Source organism: Chenopodium album, chromosome 23, assembly GCF_948465745.1.
Source record: "Chenopodium album chromosome 23, dcCheAlbu1.1, whole genome shotgun sequence".
Taxonomy (NCBI): domain Eukaryota; kingdom Viridiplantae; phylum Streptophyta; class Magnoliopsida; order Caryophyllales; family Amaranthaceae; genus Chenopodium; species Chenopodium album.
Genome location: NC_137856.1, coordinates 3274781 through 3297893, shown reverse-complemented (window position 1 = coordinate 3297893; position 23113 = coordinate 3274781). Strand labels below are relative to the sequence as shown.

General features: G+C 33.4%; 3 protein-coding genes across 3 annotated transcripts; 2 read left to right on the top strand and 1 right to left on the bottom strand.

The window, feature by feature from the left end:
- Positions 1 to 328: 328 nt before the first annotated feature.
- LOC145609427 (uncharacterized) lies at positions 329 to 2429 on the bottom strand. Its single transcript, XM_081664916.1, has 4 exons — positions 2234 to 2429; positions 1516 to 1654; positions 1114 to 1186; positions 329 to 779 (listed from the first exon to the last, which is right to left on the bottom strand). Exons 1-4 carry the CDS (start codon positions 2382 to 2384, stop codon positions 534 to 536), a joined length of 609 nt encoding a protein of 202 aa, XP_081521042.1. The 5' UTR covers positions 2385 to 2429; the 3' UTR covers positions 329 to 533.
- Positions 2430 to 3981: 1552 nt separating this feature from the next.
- On the top strand, positions 3982 to 9662 carry LOC145608865 (amino acid transporter AVT1A-like). Its single transcript, XM_081664458.1, has 12 exons — positions 3982 to 4499; positions 5416 to 5693; positions 5828 to 6042; positions 6281 to 6304; positions 6385 to 6565; positions 6662 to 6881; positions 6975 to 7110; positions 7209 to 7228; positions 7357 to 7502; positions 8186 to 8229; positions 8410 to 8472; positions 9001 to 9662. Exons 1-12 carry the CDS (start codon positions 4309 to 4311, stop codon positions 9091 to 9093), a joined length of 1611 nt encoding a protein of 536 aa, XP_081520584.1. The 5' UTR covers positions 3982 to 4308; the 3' UTR covers positions 9094 to 9662.
- Positions 9663 to 12348: 2686 nt separating this feature from the next.
- LOC145608506 (nudix hydrolase 16, mitochondrial-like) lies at positions 12349 to 19649 on the top strand. Its single transcript, XM_081664121.1, has 4 exons — positions 12349 to 12818; positions 14858 to 14972; positions 17735 to 17818; positions 19028 to 19649. Exons 1-4 carry the CDS (start codon positions 12712 to 12714, stop codon positions 19280 to 19282), a joined length of 561 nt encoding a protein of 186 aa, XP_081520247.1. The 5' UTR covers positions 12349 to 12711; the 3' UTR covers positions 19283 to 19649.
- Positions 19650 to 23113: the final 3464 nt, after the last annotated feature.

The following is a 23113-nucleotide window of genomic DNA, read 5'->3' as shown; positions in this document are numbered from 1 at the left end:
ACATTAGCTGTTGCAGTATTGCTTTCATTGTCCTGAAGCTAAATGTACACAGCAGTATATAACAAAAGACAGCTTACAACATCAAATATTATTTCTTGTGGAGTCCAACATTAAGCATTCAATTTGTATTCTATAAATTCTTTTTCAATTTTCCATTTTCGGATCAAGTATTGTGTAATGAGGAGAAAAGAGCAAAAGACTACTTTAGGAGATTTTTTGTTGAGTAAATAACTGTAAGTTTGTATGATTTTCAGTCAGATTTTGTAATGAAAAGACATTTTTCTTTCTACTTGTATTTTTTATTGGCCTTTTGACTCTTTAATTGCATACATGTTTGGTAAAATTAGTAGTCGATTATCAAACAAAGAAATGTGCAGTGTGACATATTTATTAAGGCATGTATAGGTTTGCTTGTGATATTTCATTATTACACCCAAAACAATGTACATTGTGAGCTTCATGTTACAACAAACTAAACACGCGTTACATAATAATATACTATAGAGTACATGATTAATCGATGATTATATATATCATATCTTGTTAAATTTGGAAAGAGCAAATACAGTAGCAGAGGTAACAGCAGGGATGAAAAAACCGTCGGGAATCGCTCTAGGAAAAACTCCTTTTTTGATGAGAAATGTAGTTGCAGGAATTCCAAAGATGTAAAGTATAACATCCTTTGCTCCAATGCCTGTAAATCCTGTTTCCATTATTGCATCTTGAAGAATCTTCTGGAACTCTTGTTCGGACAAATGGTCTTTGTCTTTGTGGTGTGTCTGCATTTATTATTTGTCACACATTTTATTTGTTTGCCCGTGCTCCTACGGATCATGGATAAGTGCGTGACTAAAATAGATATATACGTGTGAGTTTGTCATAAATTTTTTAGCGTAGCAAAGATTAATAACAAATTTGTATATGCATGTGTTGTTTGTTAACTAACTTTATCAATACAATTGTGGGATATGGTATCCAAATCATGAAGTTGAATCATGTCTGCATCATTGCAGTGTGAGTTCATAAAAGTCCCATTTTAATCATGCACACACTTCGTAGAAAAAATAAAATTATACGGACGATAGAGTAATAAAGAACGAAAACCCATCTTACTTCGAATGCTTTCTTAAGAACTTCTTCCTTTGGTAATCGAAATTGGGTGTTGCCAACGCTACTATTGACCTCTCTGCACAACAAAAATATAAATAAATCAACACCTTTTTGTCATATATGGACCTCATAATTTTTTATTTATTTACCAAAATAACCCATGCTGATTAGACAAAATGACAAAAATATAAATAAATCAATAACTTTTTGTCTGATATGAGTTCCATATTTTTTGATATATTTACCAAAATATCATAATGACATTTTCTCAAAAAAAAAAAATATCATAATGACAACACAAAATTGTTGATTTATCTACAATTTTAACACTTTATAAACATATATATCAACGGGATAAACTGGGACTTCCTCGAAAGGGAAAGAAATTGGAGTTGTAAGACATACTCTACTGCTTCACAAACTGCTCTGTAGAACTCACAAAATAGTTCGGGTTCCGTCAAGTCTTTATTGTTTAACTTGTTTGAGAATTCCTCATAACATTTTCCTGCTATTTCACCCAACTTAGACTTTGTCACCTCATTTCCTACAAAACATTATTAAAAAAGATTGTGTTTACCATAAGTTACTAGGCTTTGTCTGTTATATGATCTTCAAAATCATTAAAATCAACAATTGATCGATCGGTTGATAATTTATTGTAGAGAACAAGTTAGTAAAATGTTTCAATTGTGCAATTATTTAAGGCAACTTATAAATAAATAAAATTAATTAATTAAGCTAACTTAAGATTTGATGATGATATTTGCTTTGTTGATGTGTAGCTAGGTCTTTAAAAACATTCGATAAGATCAAAACGATTTATACTAATACATATTACTATTAACAAATTTGGATGGTATGTCTTATAAATTAGAAAATTGTAAAATGTTTATTATATTATTTAAATAGTCATTACGTAGAAATTTAACAATAACAAAGTACTTGTAGTATATTATGCATATAAAAAGAAGTAGTTTGACCTAGAGTTGATTACTTTTGGTAACTCGAAATTTCCATTTAAACCATAATTTATATAAACCTTTTTTTAAAAAAAATTAAAGCTCGACACAAACCGGCCAACTAGTGATCAACTCTAGGGTTACCAAAGAAGAAGGGATTGTACCAGGAGTTAGTTTCAACAACGATTGACCCATGTCTTCAAATTTGATGATCTTCCTTATTTCTTGAGCTCCCTCTTTTCTTGTAATGTTAGTTTGAATATAAGTTGCAATAAACGAAACCAATGCAAGAATTTGACGCAACATACGTTGCATAGATAAGCTTAAAAGAACAATAAGAGAAAGACTTGTGGGTTGGGATTAGTACAATGCATTTCCTCAAAATGAAGGCAACTTGATTCTCTTTATATATATATTTCTAATGATTTTTCTATACTTGTATTTATATTCTTACTCTTTCTTATGCTTGGTTTAGAAGGTTTATGGGTTTATCATTTGTGATTTTTGTATTGCATTGATGGTCAACGTTACATTACAAAGTTTTATCTTAAAATAAAGTCAAACAATTGCTTGCTAGAGTTTTCAAATTTTTATTTCAATATTAAAATAATATGTAACAATGTGTTCATCTATAAGCACTAAAAAAAAAAAAAAATTGCTTTGTCTAATTGACATGATTTTAATGAAAAATGAAGAAAAAAAGTTCTAAAATAAATACTATTTTTTTTATATAAATATTAAAATAATACAATATCATATTATATTAACATTCATCAATGTCCCAAAAAATAAAAATAAAAATCTAAGCTTCCCATTGTCAATCATCATAATTAAATTGACTTGATTAAGATTAAAAATAATGAAACAATCTAACTTATTATACTTAATCTTGATTGTATCTCAACCCTCACGTTTTTTGGTGATATATTTTTGTGGTTAAATATTTGGAATTAAGGGGAAGGTAAGAGAATTCTTATCCCCAAAGTCCCAACACCATCCCTTGAGATATTCGAACTCCAAAACTTGTAGGATATGATGTAAGACTTTTACTAAGTTAAACCTCGTTAAGTCGTTTTGTTGAAACTGCTAACAATTCTTTTACTACAAGAGTGTGGTCACACTACACCACATCGTTAATTTAATCAAATTTTACGTGTTCATGACAGCTTAGTGTGATCCAAACCATATAATATGCACTTTGGTGCAATTTTCTAAATTTGGACTCCTTACCACTAAAGCTATATGTGGATCGTACCTCGTGTTGGTTCTGCGTTCCTTGGAATTGGCTAGGATTGCCGGCCCATAGTCCTTGTTACATCTCAAGTTTACCGAAGCACATGTCATGCATTTTTTTTTTAGTGAAGAGAAGTGTTAGGACATGTTGTGTAATATCATGTTTCTCCAAGAAATAGTGACTCAAACCCACCTCATACCCCTAACATGTACAATATATTAACATGTAGTGTCATGCCTCATGCGCCCATGTTATGTCATGCGAGTATGCGTTTGAAGCCCCAAATTAGAAACACATGTCATACATTGTTGTGCTAGCATTTCAAATCATGTTATAATATATCGTGTCATATCATGTTTCTCCAAGAAAGAATCACTCAAACCCACCTCATACAATCATACCCCTAACATATACAAGTACAGTATATTAACATGTCGTGTCATGTGCCCATGTTATGTCATGTCATGCAATCGTGCCCACATCATGCTTTTTTTTTTCGTCATTTACATCATGGGCCGACCCGGCCCAATACTATCTTTACTTATCCCTAGGCCCTAGGAATGATACTCCGCAACAACTAATTACAGTCTTACAAAGAGAATTTTACACCTCACTACCTCAGTCTAGAACATTACAAGAAAATCATAAACTGAGAAAATCTCGGAAAACAAATGAAAACAGGGCACACTTCTTACCAAGCTATAAAAAGCAGAGCAAACACAAACATTACAACCCAACAACAATGGCTTCAACGGTCCAATCAAACCAATGATCAAACTTTCTTTCTAGACTCCTCTTTCACTTTCTCTCTCCTCCCATTTTGTCCATTTCTTCCTTTTTTGATTAATTTATCATTTCCATAATCATCGTCTCACCGCCTCCTCTGTTTCTTTAACCTAAAAGATTGGAAAAAGTTTCAATCTTTATTCATAATAAATTAAAAAAACTTCTGGGTGCTTAATATTAAATTCTGGGTTTTAATTGCTGAAATTTGCAGCAGTTGTTATGGCGGGAAAATATAGAGATGATACCCAGTTTGATTTGGAAGATGAACATGATTTAGAAGAAAACAAGGTTCTTAGTTGTAGCAGTGATGATAATGAAGATGATGATAATGATGATGATGATGATTATAACAATGTTGATGATGATGAACGTGAAACTTTTACCTCTCAAACTTGGCCTCAGAGTTTCAGGTAATTTTTTCTATTTTTCTGGATTTTTTTTTTATACTGTGATTGAATAGTTGAGTTTGTGATTGTTTATACTCCGTAATTGTTTAATTATTTGAGATTCTGTTACTTTTAGCAATTCTAAAAAGTGTGCATACTTTTGAGTAATTAATTTTGGAAATTATATGATTTTTTAAACTCTATGTATTTTTAGCTAATTATTAAGGAATTTGAATGCACAGTGAAATAAAAACAGTCTAATTGTGTATAGATGAGTGGTGACTTGTTTCCATTAATTGTTGGGGGAATTAATTATATTTTGCCCAATTCAATTTTAGTGGCAAAAAATTTGGTTTGAACTTGTGGGGTTTTATTGGGTTGGGCTTAATTTGTAAAATTTGTTTTACATGAACTTATATGAGTAATAATTGTTGGTTTTGAAAAAATAATTACATCGTATTACCTTAGTAATTAGAATTTTAAGTGTTTGGGTTAAGAAAAAAATTAATCTTGTCAGAAATTCAGAATTAACAGTAGAAGTAGCTAAATCCAACAGAAGAAATTAAACAAATGTAGGTTTATAAGGAATTGATGTATAAGTTTGCTTCTTTGGTTTGTTTGAGTAGGAGTGATAGGATTATGATATGTACTTGTGCTTTGTAGTTTGTACTATCTCCGTTCCTTTTTGTTGATTACGTTTTCTACTTTCGTCTGTGCCTTAATCTTGGTTTCACTTTTGCTTTTTGATTGTACTTTGATGGTTTTTATCTAATGATAAATTAGGTCAAGTAGTGGTCAACTTGATTTGTAACACCTGGTCACTATAGTTACTAGAATTGAATTGTTGTCAACTTGCTATATTTACTATATTGGAGTAATTGTGTGATGGGAAAAGCTTTATGTCTTCATAACTGTCTTTTGTGTTTCATGTTTTCGATAGAGAGACAACGGATTCGTATACTCTAGCTGCGTCCCCAGGGTTTGGACTGCTTGGTCGAACTCCTAGCTTGCTTAGCTTTCGCAGCAGAAGTAACATAGATGTTGATGGAAATAAGACTCCCTTGCTTTCAGAATATGGGAGCAGATACCAGAAAGAAGACTATGACAAGTTATCAAAAGTGTCATCGAGGATATCTGCATTAGGATCCTTGCATGAACATCTTGCTGGAGAGCTACCTATTGGTCAAGGATGCACTTTCACTCAAACTGTATTCAATGGTGAGAATAGCTTGTTTAAACTTTGACAAGCTTTCATACCATGATCTTTAAATGACTGAAATAATTCTCAGATTTCAACTATAATTTTCCATTCTTTAACAATCGAGCTTTTTTCAATGTGTGTTTTCTTGCAGGGATAAATGTTATGGCTGGAGTTGGGCTTCTATCTACTCCTTATACAATAGAAGAAGCTGGTTGGCTGAGCCTGTTATTCTTATTCCTCTTTGCAATGGTATGTTGTTATACAGCCTCACTTATGAGATATTGCTTCGAAAGTAAAGCTGGGATTATAACTTATCCAGACATTGGTGAAGCTGCATTTGGAAAATATGGACGTCTATTCCTATCAGTGAGTTCTTTGATTGTTTAATGTGATATTAAATTCCTTCTTCTTTTTTTGTTGTTCTTGGAAATAGTAAGACCTCTAAGAGTCTATGATATTGATATTTGCTGGAAATTATTGTCGAGAGCATGACTATGCAAGCATACCCAACTGTTTTAGAATATGCTATTAGCCTCTTTGTTTTCTTTCGTTGAGAAAGAAAAATATAAACTAACCTAAATTATTGTTTTCATTCCCTCTGCAGATTGCCTTGTATGTGGAGCTATATGTAAGTGAAAGTTGAGATTCTTATTACTTGAACTACAGTTTTCCTTCAAAATTTCCTAAATGTTTGTATGATTTGTGCAGTCATATTGTGTAGAATTCATTATATTGGAGGGGGACAATCTTACCAGGCTATTCCCTGGGACGTCGTTAAGTTGGGGTGGCTTTTACCTTGATTCAACACATGTGTTTGCATTGCTCACTGCCCTTATTGTTCTACCAACGGTGTGGTTGAAAAATTTACGCGTAATTTCTTACCTTTCAGGTAAATCATCAATTTCTTCATGTCCAATACAGTTTTTATATGTATTTTTACTTGGAATAACCCATATGGTACGCTTAATTTTTTTTTCCTGTGCAGCTGGTGGAGTTATTGCAACAGTGATGATTGTTTTTTGTGTTCTGTATCTTGGAACGGTGGATGGGCTTGGCTTTCATCACACAGGAAAGCTTGTAAATTGGAGTGGCATGCCCTTTGCTATCGGTGTGTATGGATTCTGCTACTCAGGTCATTCAGTATTCCCCAATATCTATCAATCAATGGCTGACAAGAAACAATTTACAGCAGCATTGATAACCAGGTATGAAAACCTGTAGACTCAGAAGCAGTATTTGGAGCTTTGTGGTTCTTATTTGTTTCTCGTTATTAATGTGAACTCCTATCTGCTGTGCAGTTTTTCTCTGTGTGTTTTGATATATGGAAGCGTTGCTGTCATGGGATTTCTTATGTTTGGCGAGGGGACACTATCCCAAATCACTCTAAACATGCCAAAGGATTTGGTTGTTTCTAATGTTGCACTCTGGACAACTGTATGTGATAGGTTTCAACTTTTTTTTAAAATTTTATTTGCCCAATATTCAAGTATATTGGAAGGAACGCTTATAATTTTCTGTTTTCTTCTGTGCAGGTGATCAACCCATTTACAAAATATCCTTTTCTTTTTATTTTTTTCATTAGAAGTCATTTCTTTGTTTTAATGTCAAACACAGATATATATGATACTTGATACATGCATTCGTCTTGGACTTGTTTTGTGAATCCTTGACCTAAAGTACGTATGCATTATTGTTGAACCCACTAGCTCGAGGAATAGAGGAGCTGTTGCCAGCCCATATTGCTAACAGCAACTGGTGTTTCTTTGTTCTGCGGACAAGTCTTGTTGTTTCCACACTTGCTGTAGCTTTCTCAGTTCCATTTTTCGGTATGTTCTTTACACTGGTATTCAACTGCTAAAATTTTCAAATCCAACATGGTATAGTTGTGGTTTGAAGAATATAAATGAAGAAGAAACAGATAGTTTTAAGTTGGAGTTAGATATGCCAGAAGTTATCTTACTTTTTGTGGATCATGTCTTAACTCTTAGAAGATCATAGAAAAAGAAAAAAGAAAAAAAAAAAAAGAAAAAAAAAAAGAGTGAAATAGGCTTAATTCTTGGTGCCTTTTTCTTTCTTCTGATTAGCTTGACTGAATTTTCCAATATGCTCCCTTCCTCCCTCCAACGTTAATAGTCTCATATTACTTCATATCACATATTCTTTCTTAGGATATTTGGTAGAAGTTATCACTTTTATTTAATTTTGCAATATGCCACTACGTTAAGCAAGCAATGGGGAAGTTCAAAAAAGGCACAAATGGACTTTTGTAAAATTTAACTATAAGGATTGGGACAAAGTGACAACTAAGTTTACATGGAGGGTTTGGAGATTTTGTTGCTCTAGTTTGTTATGGACGTCTGGTTAATGTTTGATAACTGTTGTGCGGTACTTTTATATCACTGTATGTTCTTCGTATTTTATAAGCATATGTCTTTAATATCTTTGAGATTCAGTTTCCTTAATTTAAATTTGGCCAGTATTCGTTAATTTTCTTGTCTTATGGCTGCAGGTCTGCTGATGGCTTTAATCGGTTCACTTTTGAGTATTCTTGTGGTAAGCATGCTCATATGTGGATACGACTAGTACACACTATATTGCATGACATTGCAGTTTAATTTGGATATACCTTGGTGTTCTTCCCCTAGTTTACTTCTCATGCCACGATGGATTCTGATTAGCAGCCTATGAACCTATGCTTATCTATATTTGTTCATGTGTCCTTTTGTGATGCAGGCTATGATCTTTCCAGCTCTATGCTTTTTAAAAATTATGGATAAGAAGGCGACAAAGATGCAGGTTTGCCAACCCAATCTGTTTTACTTATTTGTGGTGATTGTGGAGTGTTTTGTCATTAGAGAGTTGTTTTTTCATTAGCCTTACTTCATACGGGGTAAAAGAGTTCAGGAAATTGACAAAAACTAGACAATCATGCTTGTACAAACTTCCATACGCATCAGAGGCTCCTATGTCTTCTGTTGTTGCAGGGAATCGAGCAACCACTCGTCTCACAATAGTGAGCAGAGGTCCCTTGCTGTGCAACAGGTCAACAGCTGGTTGCATTCTTAGTGATTGCAGTAAAATGAAACTTTTGTTCCTTTCACTGGAACTCATGTTGAGGTGGAACTTACATGGAGATTACAGTTCAGTAAAAAAAAAGCTGTATAACTTTTTCATATTGTTGAGGTTAAAAAAGGACATCTCTAAGGATATTTCAACACGTATAGAGATGAATGTTAGCTTACATGCAGCTTATTTACATGAATCTCTTTTGTTTTCAAAGTTCGTTTTAATTAGCTCATCCTTGTTTCTTTTCTTTACTCTTAGGTGGTAATAAGCACTGCCATTGTCGTGTTGGGTGTTGTCAGTGGAGCCTTGGGGACGTATTCTTCAGCCAAAAAGATTATCGGGAGTTACTGATGCATTAATATGATGACATGACTACTGACTCCAGTTTTTGCTTGCCAGAGGGCTTTGCTTTAGAATTCTTTAAAAATCTTTAGCTGCTCGCAAAAGATATATGTATCCGTACATAAACTCAGAAAATCTTCTATAGTCTTTTACTGATTGGGAGTAAGGCTGCATATAGTGGATACTTCTCGAGCCCTGCCTTAGTGAATTACAACTAGGTGTGGGGGTGGGGTACTGGTGGTGGTTGTGGTGGTGATGGTTGTGGTTGTTGTCATTGTTGTTGTTGTTGTTAACTTGTGTCGTAAACTTATAGAAAACTAGAAAGTACAATAATTTTGACACAATGCAGGCTACATGCCTAGTTGCCTGCATCTCTTGGTGGAATATGCTTACAGATTTTTCGTGTACAATGTCTAGTATGGCAAGTGAAAAACAAGATTTTGCTTGTGAAACGGGATCATCGATTATAGGCTTGCCATTTTTCGGTGTGTAGCTCAATTGTGTATTTTTGTAACCATTTTGACACAAAAAAACATTTGGCACAAATGCCATAAAAGCCCATAACATAATGGAACACCCCTTTAAGAGAATTTGCTACCCCCTTGTTTCCTTTTACTTCGTATATTATTTTGCTCCAATGGGGTGGAGTCACACTTTTTAATTTTCGGTTGATTAGAGAGAAAAGTGGTGGGGTTAGATGTAGTGGTTGTGAGATATGGTTTAATTATTCGGTGCCTTTTTGGTGCAGCAGGCCACACCATGTGGCATGCTGCCAAGTCAGCAAAATAACTGACCTAGAGGTTACTATTCACGCGCATGTAGGAGTTATTGGTATTGTCAGGGTTACTTGTATTTTTCAGGTTATTTTTTTTTTTTTTTTTCAGGAGTTACTTGTATGATTACTTATTTAGGGGTTACTTGTAATTTTTTTTTTTTTTCAAGAGTTACTTGTATAGATTACTTATTCAGGGGTTATTTGTATTTTTCAGGGGTTACTTAATTTTTTTTTTTTCAAAGGTTACTTTTATGGATTACTTATTTAAGGGTTACTTGTATTTTTCAGGGGTTACTTTTTTTTTTTTTCTTCTTCTTCTTCAGGGGTTACTTGTATGGATTGCTTATTCGGAGGTTACTTGAATGGGTTAATTAAAGGGTTACTTGTATGATTACTTATTCAAGGGTTACTTGTATGGGTTACTTTAGGGGTTACTTGTATGAGTTATTTATTCAAGAGTTGCTTATAGACCTCATACCAAACCAGTAACACCCTACAAGTAACCCCCGACCAAAACCAGTAACACCCTACAAGGCTACAAGTAACCCCTGACCAAAACCAGTAACACCATACTAGTAACCCCTGACCAAACCAGTAACACCTACAAGTAATCCCTGACAAAACCAGTAACACCGTACAAGTAACCCCTAACTAAACCGGTAACACCCTACAAGTAACACTTTTTTTTTTTTGACAAGTAACACTCTATAATATGCTCATACTACTATTGTTGTTTATGTTGCTGATTGTTTTACGAAGAATGTTCGATCGAAGATTCCACGAAGAATACAAGCTCAAATTTCTCCGGTTCTCATTGATTTCACTACTTCAAATGTTGTTGATGATCTTAAGCTTAATTAATCGCAATTTTCACAGCAATTTAACACCCAAATTCTACAATTTTGGGCTTTAATTGCATCAATTTGGCAAAGAGAAGAGAGAAAATGGGTTGAGTAGAGATATACTTATTGGTGATGTGTGGTCTGATTTGAAGAAGAAACTAAGAAAAGAGGAGAGAGAAAATGGGTGGAGTAGAAATATGGTTGTTGGTGATGTGTGGTTTGGCTTGGAGAAGAAGCTAAAAAAAGAGAGTGAGATAAAGGAAAGAGAAGACTTATGTATTTTTTAATAAAATTGTGGCTGGCCACACCATGTGGCCAGCCACATACAAAAATTTGTGTTAATTATTTATAACCAAAAATTGTATGGGGGTTAAACTCAAAAGATTGAATTATATGGGAAAATAGGGCAAAAATTTAGGAATGGTGGGAGTATTATGCAAATATTTGACAATTTTGGTGGCTTAGTGTATAATGCTTTAAGGGAGAGAAGTAAGATGATGTCTAAATGTAGAGAGATGAGTGATTAGTTTGTTTTGAACAATAATAATTGTAAGTTTGTAACCAAAATTCTTTGAAGGTTAGGGATTTACATTAATTTGTTATCCTTATGATAGAAAATGAAAATATTTTTCTTCTACTTCCAAAATCAATAAAAGATGAATAAATTATTTCATATTTGAGCTTGCTTTAAAGTCTACTTAACATGTTCATAATTTTACTTTATTACATTCCCTCCAAAAAAAAAAAAAAAAAAAAAAAAAACTTTATTACATTTTTCACCTCACATAAATGCAAATAAAATAAACTAAAAGTAAAAAAAGTATATATCCTTTCAAAAAAAAGTAGAGAAGTAAAGTAAATATGTCGTGTCAAATATGTGTTCGTGTTAGATTAATAAATAAATCTTTAATACTTCGTAGTAACTTAATTCATTTGATTAAATGGGTCAAAATGCTTGACATAAACCTAATATAATTAGTTAATGATTAGACATGTAGACTCTCTTACCTATTTGAAATGTAATTTGATTGTTAATCATCACCACATCATCTTCTATATTAGAGATATCCAAAATTGACCTGACTAAACCTAACCCGAAAATGATTTGATTTAGATTTCAAACTACATGAATATAATGTTTTAACATAACTCAAATTTTTATTTATTTATTTATTTATTTTTTATATAAAAAAAAGACTTGACTTGCCTAGACCCAACCAAATGTAACCTAGTGACCCAAATTAACACTTCTAACTTGCGTTCTTAATGTTTCATATGCCAATCACTGTATGATCTATATCAATTACTGTTTAATTAATCATTAACTTGCTTTTATCTTAATGTCTCGTGTCGTATCGTATCATGTTTTGATGTTAAGGTTTGTTCATATTTGCTTAATTTCAGTTCAGTTCAGCTCCAATCATTTCAGTTCAGCTCCAATCAATTCAGTTCAGTTCAGGTCCTAATTTCCTTCTCTCATAAAATATTCATTTCAACTTAGTTCAGTTCAGTTCAGCTCCAAATAGTTCATTTCAGTTCAGTAAATGTAAACAGACCCTTATTGTATGGTTTAGAATCCACCACCTTTTTTTCTACCCAAAGTTAGTTCTTAATTTATGGTTCTTGGGGTTGTAGGCGACAGAAATTAGAACCTACCTCCCCTTTTCTTTCCACAATGTAATCTGATTGTTAACCGACATCACATCATCATCCCAACCCCCCCTTTTTTCAATTTCCTCTTCTTACTATTTCCTCTCTCTTTCTGCGGAATAACCGCGAAAGAGAACAAACCATTAACTGTTTGTATTATCCCTCCCTTTTCTTGTTTCAGAATTATGAGGAACAATGCTTTTTTTGCATTCAGAATCATAATTTAAGCAAATAAATTCATGGGTATTTCTGGGGTTTTCTTGAAATTGGTTGATTCGTTGATTAGTTGATTGATTGCAAGAATTTTGTTATTTTTATTTTAAATTACTTGGTTTTAGAATAGGATGAGATTCATAAAAGATGGGGTCTGTTGGATGTTGTGAAAAACAAGGAAAAATGTCTGAATTGGTAGCACGCACTGGTCGACAACAGCAACGCTATGAAGATGGCTGTCGTCTTGTTGCTGGGTATTTTCTTTTTTCATGCAATTTTTATGCTTTTAGTGTAGTGTATGCAGAATAATTATATAAATGTTTCCATTTTTGTGTATTATTATTGTCAATTTATTTGTGTGTGGATGTCGGCTAGCTTAGTTGGTACAGATGCTAATTTTGACTTGAAATCAAATCCCGTCTACCTTATTATCATTCCGCTTTGGGTCTTTCTGTACATAGGAAAATGAATTTTGTTATTTTATTTTTTGGGTCAAGTGGCTGATAATTGTTTCAATGCTCTGGATTTGTTTAATGATTATTGCTGAATGGTATACATTTTTTTTATTATAAAATGAAAAGGGGATGTGGGAATTTGGGGTTGTTAGAATGTTAGTACATAATTGTCATTGCTAGAATTGGTCAAGTTATATGGTTATTGGTATATAACAACTCGTATGGAATAGTGCTTAGAATTTCTGTCATTTATTTGGGAAGATGTTCAAGTCTTTGAATTTGGGACATATAATTGGGGAGGTTGATTGGTTTAAGCAACGATTGCATTTGAAACTGCTTAAAGCTTGTCTTGCAGCCATATTGAAAGTTGATGATGTGAAATGAGGTTTGAGCACTCAGTTGGGTTTTTTTTGCTGCCTTGACCCTAATAAGGTGTTTGGGTTTGGTTGCTCTATAATGTTTTGAGAAAAGAGTAGTGCAAATGTCAAAGTCTTGTGTTGTTGGCTAATGTGGAATGATTCTAAGCAAAGTTCTCAACAACATCTCCGGAGTATGAACCCATTGTGTGTCAGGTTTGGAGAGGTTTTTATATTCACATCATCACCCCATGACCCATACTATTTAGAATTAGTTGAAAGATTACCTCAAGCTTTTTTTTCTAAGAGATCTTTTGAAAAACTAAATAGATTTCTCTTTATTGGTAGTAGTTGTAGACTAGTAGCACAAGCTTCCGTTTCTGAAAGAGGGACTAGCTAGCTGTCACACAAATTAACCTTTCTGTTTCGTTTTTGAGGACTGGCAATATGAGAAGCGAGAGAGAAAAAGGAGGGGCGGGGGGTACCGTATAAATAATGGCTGCAGATGATTCTCTTACAATTGGTAAGCACATTCAAAAGGTGTGGCGGTAGGGCCTTTTTTGGAGGGAGGGAGGGTGTTGGGGTTGCAACATTGATCCTTGACATGCTCTTAGTTTGAGCATATTGAAAGTTTATGTTTAATAAGGTCTGAGACTTTGAGCATTATTGCTCAGTTGGGTAATTTGTTTTTTTGCTGGACCCTTTTCAAGTTGTTTGTGTTTGTTTGCTCTAAATGTTTTGAGCATAGAGTAGTGCAAATGCCAAATACTTATGTTGTTTGCTAACGCATAATGATTCTCAGCAAATCTCAAAATCTCTCGAGTATGAACTCATTCTGTGTTGGGTTTAGAGAGGTTTTTTTATATTCTCATCTTTACCCCATACTAGTTGGAAGTAGTGTAAAGCTTACTTCTAGATTTTTCTTTTTTCTTTTTTTTTTTTTAAGAGCACTTTTGAAAAACAAAATAAATTTCTCTTTATTGGTAGTGGTGGTAGACTAGTAGCACAAGGATCCATCTCTAAAAGAATGACTAGTTATCGCACAAATAACCTTTCTTTTTCAATTTTGAGGATTGGCAACATGAAAAGTGAGAAGGGAGGTTAGAAATAAGGGCTACAAATGATTTACTTATGATTGGTAAGAACATAGAAAAGGTGGAGCTTTTGTTTAATTCTTTTCCAATTTTGAGGATTGGCAACATGAGAAGTGAGAGGGGTACAAATGATTCACTTATGATTGGTAAGAACATACAAAAGGTGGAGCCTTTGTTTGCGTGTGGCGGTTGTTGGGGGGGGGGGGGGGGGAGTTGCAGCAACTCACACACACACACGCTCGAACAAACAAACGAAGAGATCTTGAGTTCACCTCTTGTAATTTTTTATAGATCTTACATTTAGGACATGCTGAAATTTAGTATTACCTTTTTACATTTTCTCAATAATCAGGAGAATTGCAGAATTTAACTATAAATTTATTTGCAGTTGTATCCCTTTTAGATATAGAAATTCTGAAGAAAGTGATGGAACAGAATCTGAGAAGATTGTGGAAGTGCTTATGATCAACTCAACTAGTGGACCAGGTCTTCTGTTTCCTAAGGTGATTCTGTTGACACTTTCTTGGTTAAGCTTGAATTTTCTTGGATCTAGAGATGGCAACACTAATGCATGATTTGCATCTAGTCATAAAGATGGCTGTTTCCTTTGATTACATTTCTCATTATTGCAAGTCTTTCATTACAGCCCCCAAGTAAAGCAAAAAATAAATAAAAAAAACTTTTTACAATGATATTGAGCGACTTGATGACCAACTTTGTCTATGTTACTTGACCATATCATCTATATCTTTCCCAAAGCCACTCTCTTTAAGAATGTTCTACTATTAGAGTAACCCTTCCCTTCTGATGTGCACTTTGCCTTAGATTTTTCCTTGGATTTTGCCTTAGATAACTGGTATATGTAAGCTTCCACACCAACATAGAAACCTTATTAACCTTCACTGAAAGTAGTTACAGGAGCTTATGAAGTACATTATGCTGAAAGATGTGAAGAAATGATGCGAATAGGAAATTTTAATGTATACACTAGAGTGTTGCCCATGAGTGATGAACATTTATCCATCTTGGCACAGTCTCTACTTGCTCTTTATTTCTTGATGCCTAAGAGTATGTACTTTGGTCTCTCTTTCTCTTTCTCAACCCAAAAAACCCCAATTATGGTCATTGTCTCTCCATGGAGATTTACCTAAGTGCAGGCTTTAAAATATTGGAGAGCCATAGAAACGCGTCATGCTACGAAGGAGTAGAACTAGCTCTCCTTGAAATTGGTGGCTCTTGGCTGAGAGAGTGAGAGACTTTCTCAAGTCTCTCTCCATGGATAGGTGCTCGAGAATCAAGATACAACCAGGATTCCCATTGTTGAGGTAGAGCTAGTTGTATAATTTTTCATTTTTAGAGATACCCTTGGAAAGCTCCTCCAAGTCACCCATTGAACAGCCTTATGGATTGAGTTTCACAACTACTAGACAGACAAATCATGAAACTATTTTGGTCTATAATTATGTATTGAGGGATAGGGAAATGTGGGAGATTTAGTGGCATAGGTGAATTTATCTGCTTAGAAGTACTTTATTCTTTGAATCAGCTGTGCATCTGAAGGAATTAAATAATGTCATAGACTGGAAACTTAAAGTAAGATAAAAAAGATGACGATTCTTAGTTTTAAATTGGAAAATAGATGTAATTGAAGGTTGGTTTATAATGTAATATTTAGAAGAGAATTTAGGGAAAAATCGAATCATTATTTTGAGTGATACAATCTCAGGCCTTCTAGTGACCTGGCACTTCCAAACTAAGCAACTAAACTCCTTACAGTATTCTTTATTCATTTTTTCTCCTTGTTCCCCTTTTTATAGATATATTCTGATTTTTTTTCCCGTAAACTCTACTTATTCCCTGAGTTATCTATAGCCCACAACTTAATTATAAAGTCATTCTATTACAACCAGCTTGTCTTTGAGTATCTGTTGGAGAACTGAAATATATTTTGAGCCGATTTGATTTTGTGCTTGTTATTGTGTTCAACCATAAGTTTTGAACTAGGGCATGGCATGGTTCTTGTATCCTATGAAATTTTGAAAGGCTCTAATTATGATGAAGATAATGGCCATGGAAACTGTGTGTTAAGGGGATGCCATAGTGGCTTCTATTTTGAGATGATCTTTCTTGAATCTTTCTTGCAATGTTTATCATCATAATCCTTAGCTGTTAAGAGAGTATGACTATTGGTCCATGCATGGTATTAGAAATGTGGTCTTCTCCTTTTTAGTTGCTTAACAGTTAACACTAATTCACTGGTGTTGGAGATCTCTGTGTATCACAGCTGCTTGTCATTTCTCAGTGGTCAGAGTACTTCATATTTCTTTTAAGTAGAAGTTCTGACAATTTCTTTAATTATTAATCTATATTTATTTTGTGTTCCCTATATTCTATTTTCTCCAAGTTAGAAACAACCTTTCCGGCTGGGAGCTCAAAAGGAATAGTCTTGGCCAAGGATATGGAATGAATATGATAAGAACGATGTATTATATAGACTAATAAACCGCTCAAATAAGCCGTAACTTGTAAGCAATAAGACACAGAGGAAATGTATAGAAGTGGGTGGCAATTGCAGAAGTATACAAAGAATCATTTGTTTAGTTTCTACCGACTTGGATCAAAGTAATGTGTAGAATTTGGAATATATATATTTTTCTTCTTCATCTACCAATAAACCAACAATATATAAATCTTAATCATATTTAAATAGCATTTCTGGGGACTTCCTCCCCCGTCTTTCTCTATACCTATGGTTTCTTCCAACTAATAAACTTTTAGTCATCAATGAAGAAAGATTGGTGTTTTGACATATTGATTAAACTCCTGTCTACCTAGTGCATTTAAAGATTTTTTAGCAGATGTGGAACTTGCTATAATATATTTAATTTTGTCACTGCTCAGCTGGGACCTTGTATGTTTACCTGAATTAAATTATTTTGAGTAGAAGCTAACTTCTCTGCTCTAGGTTTTTTTTTTTTTTTTTTAATGGAAACTGACGTCTATGCATCACTTCTTCTTTTTTTTTTTTTTTTTTTTTGGAACTTATTATAGAGGTTCCTAGTTGCCAAATATATCGCTTCTTTCTTATGAATGTGGTTGATGGTGACTTGGAAAGTTACCCTCTTCTGGTGCATTTGAGGTCTGTTTCAGGTTTTGCTGAGTGTAAGATTTGGTTACTAAAGTTCAAAATATATCACTTTAATTTTAAAGAACACTTTTCTAATTGTACGTTTGCTTAAATTTTTATTCCTTTGTCAAAATCTAGGGTGGTTGGGAGAATGATGAAACTGTAGAGGAGGCTGCAAGGCGTGAAGCAATTGAAGAGGCTGGTGTCAAAGGCGACATATTGGTTAGGACTTTGAATTTTGCTTAGAATATTCTGGTATTCTTGCAGATAATGTGAATTGTTTGCATTTTTCATTTCTGAAAACCAATGAATTTGCTTTTTTTAAAAAAGCTTTGGTGTATTGAAATTCTTGCTTTTGAAATCAATGACTATCATTTGGGAATTTTTGGGCTTTGGTTTTGTTGTTGTTTGTACTAAATTTAAATATTAATGATGCGACTATCTTGAAGCAATAATTAGTTTTATTGGCTCCAAACAAATATTGTTCATACTTCATGTTTATGTTGCAATATATAGCTATTTTGGCTCCAAACAACTCTAGGATTCCTTTATTTCATCTTATTTTTAATTCTTATTGGTGCTAGTTGATAAATCTCTCAGTTATCTTTGGTCCTCACTATAAATCTTAGTGCCAATATTATTGTTCACAGAGTTGACTCGGCTAACAACTGGCCATTCTAGAACTTTGAATTGTGAAGGACAACTAAATATCTCACTGAATTATACTCTTATCTTTGGCAATAAGGATGTTAGATGATCCTTTACAGTCTTGTCTTCTGCCTTTCTGTGTTGCACAATGTTTTATCATATAAAATCTCCAGGCAACTACATAGCCGCATAGGTAAGCCTCCTTATGTCTAGGCTATTTGTATGGGGTATAGTGTTGTATTACTTTGCTATATACAGTATGGATAATTTAAAGAGGCTTTTGAAGATGTCATGTCATACATCTGAAATACATACATTAAATAAACCAAAAGAAGAATAAGAAGAAAACCAGATGCAAAAGTTTCTAGACAGATAGTTTCTTCCTCTAAACTAATTTTTTTATTTGAAAATTTATGCTTGTGGGGTCACTCTGGCATTTTAAATCTGCGACTATACCATTTTACTGACTTCTGCGATGTCCGAAAATTTATGCTCTTTAGTCTCTATTAGATGGTGCTCTTTCAGAACAGTCTCTTTTAGATATTAAATCCTCCATCACACCTTTGCAGCTTTTACCTTTGGTTTTGGCCATCTTGTGGCCCTTGTGGCCCTTGTGGCTTAAGGTTGACCTCCTTTCCCAAGAATAAGGCTGTCAACAAGCATGTCATAGTTAATAAAAAATGTCCCTGTGTTTTTTTTTTTTTTGCTCTCAAGTTTATACATGCAGAACCAAAGGATATTTGTTGGAGTTTCTTGTTCTTTAAAGGCTTCTCTCATTTCCAGGATTGTTTGGGTTACTATGACTTTAAGAGCAAAACCCTGCAAGATGATTTTAGCCCGGAAGGTTTATGCAAGGCTGCTATGTTTGCATTGCTTGTGAAGGAGGAGCTGGAGTACTGGCCAGAACAGAGTACACGGCAGAGGAGTTGGTTAACCATACCCGAAGCTCTAGATTGTTGCCGGCACCCATGGATGCGACAAGCCCTTGAAGAAGGTTTCATGAAGTGGCATGCGAGTAGGACAACAAGCAGCGAGTAAGAAAATGATGTATCGCTTCACAGAAACTGAGGGATTTGGTTCAAGAGAGAATTATGTTGCCAAGACAGCTTTTCTGCATCGTTGTTTCTTCCTTGCTTCTGGGTGTTAAGTTGCGAAAGATGGTAATTGGTGTGTGTCTTTAAGGGTTTTGACATGGTTGTTTAGATTTCATTCTCAGGATTTCTTTAGGCGTTTTTGTCCCCGAGAAGAGGTTTTTCATCATCTTCTTTTTCATTTTTGGCTCAACTGACCTCTTTGCTTTTGAGCTCTCCCAACTGTTTTTAGAACTGTCTTCTGATTTCCATAAGAAAACTGTACATTGTGAAAATTACTATGGAGATTATACACAACTAATTGTTCTCCTTTTTGTGACTTGTTTGTTTATCACATTGATAATGACTTGATTATGCTTTGCAAATGATTTCCCCATCATCTTTTTGTGACCTGTTCGTTTACCACCTTTATCATTCTACCTTTTCTTTTCTTTTCTTTTCTTTTTTTTTTTTTTTTTGGGATAACGAGAAAAGAGTATATCGTTCTATAGTCTTTAATCATTTCATTTTTCACCCTAGTCAATGGATATCTAAACAACTAAACCGTTGTTGTAACTCTAATTTGTAAAATGTGTACTTGTATATATATATATTGGAATGTAATTCCTACGTAATATTTATTTGGAACTTGCAAGACTGCAACGACTTTATATGGCATAATTAAACCATTGAAACTGCGGTTATAATAAACTAAAATTACGTAATAAGTTAGAACGAATTACATGACTATATTTTTATGCATGTATACATTGATCAAAGATGATTCAAGAATAGTGTGTAAATGGTATAAAAGCTAAAAATTTGCAAGACAAAATAAACAAAGCTACTAGCTAGTATAAAATATAGACGAACTTAAAAAGACTCTACAGAATTAAAAGAAATTGTTTTACCTAAACGAGTTAACGAATACTAGCTTTCTTCTCTTATATCCTTATCCCTCCCATTATACCTCCTAAATAAACACCATCTTAAATGTCAAGATTGTCAACTAGACTCAAATTACAGGATACTTGATTTTATTACAATCTAGCCACAAAGTGTAATCTACGGCATTTAAAGATGTACTATATGGAAACATGGAAAAATTCAAAAAATAAATAAAAATAAAAGTACTACACACTTGTATATGGAAGTAGAGTTGCTTGATTTTATTGTAGAATCCAACTACAAAGTATAATAAATTAATAATGTTGATTTGCAAGTGGTACTACTGCTACATAATACATGTGGGACTGGGGGAAATGGGACATTTTAACACATTATTATAGTACTTAAAAAGATTCCAAAAACTCATCAAATGTTAACGTCACAAAACCTTCCATTCCACACGTAAGAATAAAAACGTAACCATCCAATTCCTTGAATATGTGTGTGTAAGGTCTCCTAAGTTCCTAGGCATTAGATTTTTGTCACCCCTAGCTTACAAATAATTGAGCGTGGGTAACAATCACCTCGTAGCATGATTAAGTTTCGAAAGGTGATATTATCTTCTGTAAAGGAAAAGCAATTGTTGACTCGTACTCAATACGTTCTGAAAGATGACTTATTTCGAATAAAATTATGCCTTGTAGAAGAGATTTTTATGAAAATTGTTTCAAAGGAAATGATTCTTTTTATATCTTAGCTATGATAACAACCTATAAGATTGGACTCAAAGGTCTTGGTTAGGAGACTGGTGTGGATATTTTGAAGTTTAGGAGGCTGGTGTGGTTATTTTGAACTTTGAAGTAAAGAACTTGTTTTTTTATCCTTCTTCTATAAGGCGTGCTTTTATTTATAAATGTTCATAAAGAATAATTGAAATTAATTGTTTGAGGTCTAGGGATCAAATCTCATGGGACTCATTTGAGGGATTTCCCCTTATATGAGCCCCTTATGACCTGACATTACCTTACCAAACCCGATCCGAACATCCGAATTGACATCCCTATATAAAATATACTTAGAATATTGTATAACGTATTTGTAATCAATCAAGCAAAACTCACAACGATAATCAACAAAAAAAAACCAAGTAGACAATAATATGAAAATTGTAATGACAAGAAAGAAGTGGGGGATACACAATCAATGCCCTTGAATGTGGGTTATCTAACCCAAGTAGGCAACAATAATATGTGCACAAATGAAAAAAAGAAAAAAAGTACTAAAATCCAAGGAAAGAGCTTTTAACTATATTGAGAGAGACAAGAGTAAGTGATGTAGTGCCAAGCTTCAATGGACCTACACTACTTTCCCAACTAGCTCACTTTAGTACATCAACTTGAACCCAATTCACCTTTTTTTGCTTACTAGATAATTGTACGGACCTTGTTTAAAAATGAGCAAGTTGAAATCTTGAGGTACAAATAATCAAGACTCATGAAAATGGCATTAAATTTGTACACCCTTGGTATTTAATTATTATGATAGGATAACTATAATTTCGGCTGTCAAGTTTCATGAGCATTTATAATACTAAGTAGTACTCCTTTCGTCTCTTTATTAATGTCCACTTTCTATCATTTATTACTCACATAATAGAGATAAAAAGTGGACATTAATAAAGAGAATGGGGAGTAATAATAATAATGGGAATTTAAGTAATGGTATTGAGTTATTTGGTACGAAGTACAAGTGTATATATATAGTACTACCTCCGGTCCAAATTACTCGCAACTTTGGAATATTTTATATCTCACAAATAATACCCCAAAGTTGCAAGTAATTTGGACCGGAGGTAGTATATATTTTTATTTTTCAACCCTATCCTAAAGTTTTGTTCTTTTCATCTAAAATAAGATGTTATGAGCAGTCTGATTTTTAAAGTATAATCAATCGATCTAGCTAGTTTAGTGCATGGTGTTATGTTGGCTTATCTTTGATTGAGCTTTGTTCATATTTGTACGGCGATATAAGAGAAAATGTCGAGTGACCGCTTGTCATATTCATCTTAATATGTACTTTATCTTTCAATTACCTAATGTTCATATGAATAAATTTTTTTAAATAAAATTTTATTGGCAATAAACAAATACTACCTCCGTTACAGGTTATGTGCAATGATTAGACATTCTTTCTCTCTACTTTATGTCAAATCGTTGCACATAACCTGTAACGGAGGTAGTATATATATTTTAAGGAATATCGATTGATAAATCATGTATGTAAGTTTGATTCTATCGAAATTGAGATAAGACAAGAGAAATGTAATCTAGAAGGCCTACCTTTCCCAATATCATCGAAGCATAAGCTAGCTATTTTTTTTTGTTTTTGAGTTAATTTTTATGGCAAGGTAACCAGCTAGATGAGGAGAGTAGCTTGAGACAACATTCATGCATTTAAACAACCCCAATAGAAAAGCTACCTCTCATATTATTGTACTAAAATACAAAAGAATAATTGAGTATGTAGAAAGGAAACTTTTTGTACGGACAATTTATTTGCTATGAACAACAAGAAACAAATTAAAAGACATATTGGGGGAGTGGGATTCACTCATCTTCCCCCACTCCTCCAAATTGTCTAGCCCGCTAATCTAGGCTGGAAGGATCTGGAGAGGTTCAAGCCCGGAAGAGCGTTTCTCCTTACCCCAAAAAAAATAAGGGACATATGAAGTATATACTTTCTTTATTTCTCAATAACATCATTCTAATTATTATCTAGCTAATTACTAATTTGATTACCTTCTATTACTATTCATATGTTATTATTTTAACTTTTTTTTGAAGGCGTTATAATTTTAATTATTGTTAAATTTGTCTCTATATAATGTTATAAAGAGTACATTTAAGATTTC

Excerpts from the sequence above, each read along its gene's own strand:
- LOC145609427 (XM_081664916.1), bottom strand. The coding sequence starts at position 2,384 with ATGCAACGTATGTTGCGTCAAATTCTTGCATTGGTTTCGTTTATTGCA. Across the intron at positions 1,655-2,233 it reads GTTGTTGAAACTAACTCCTG|GAAATGAGGTGACAAAGTCT; the intron begins GTACAATCCCTT and ends AATGTTTTGTAG. Across the intron at positions 780-1,113 it reads TTCTTAAGAAAGCATTCGAA|ACACACCACAAAGACAAAGA; the intron begins GTAAGATGGGTT and ends TAATAAATGCAG.
- LOC145608865 (XM_081664458.1), top strand. The coding sequence starts at position 4,309 with ATGGCGGGAAAATATAGAGATGATACCCAGTTTGATTTGGAAGATGAA. Across the intron at positions 6,043-6,280 it reads ATGGACGTCTATTCCTATCA|ATTGCCTTGTATGTGGAGCT; the intron begins GTGAGTTCTTTG and ends TTCCCTCTGCAG. Across the intron at positions 8,473-9,000 it reads AGAAGGCGACAAAGATGCAG|GTGGTAATAAGCACTGCCAT; the intron begins GTTTGCCAACCC and ends CTTTACTCTTAG.
- LOC145608506 (XM_081664121.1), top strand. The coding sequence starts at position 12,712 with ATGGGGTCTGTTGGATGTTGTGAAAAACAAGGAAAAATGTCTGAATTG. Across the intron at positions 14,973-17,734 it reads CAGGTCTTCTGTTTCCTAAG|GGTGGTTGGGAGAATGATGA; the intron begins GTGATTCTGTTG and ends GTCAAAATCTAG. Across the intron at positions 17,819-19,027 it reads GTGTCAAAGGCGACATATTG|GATTGTTTGGGTTACTATGA; the intron begins GTTAGGACTTTG and ends TCTCATTTCCAG.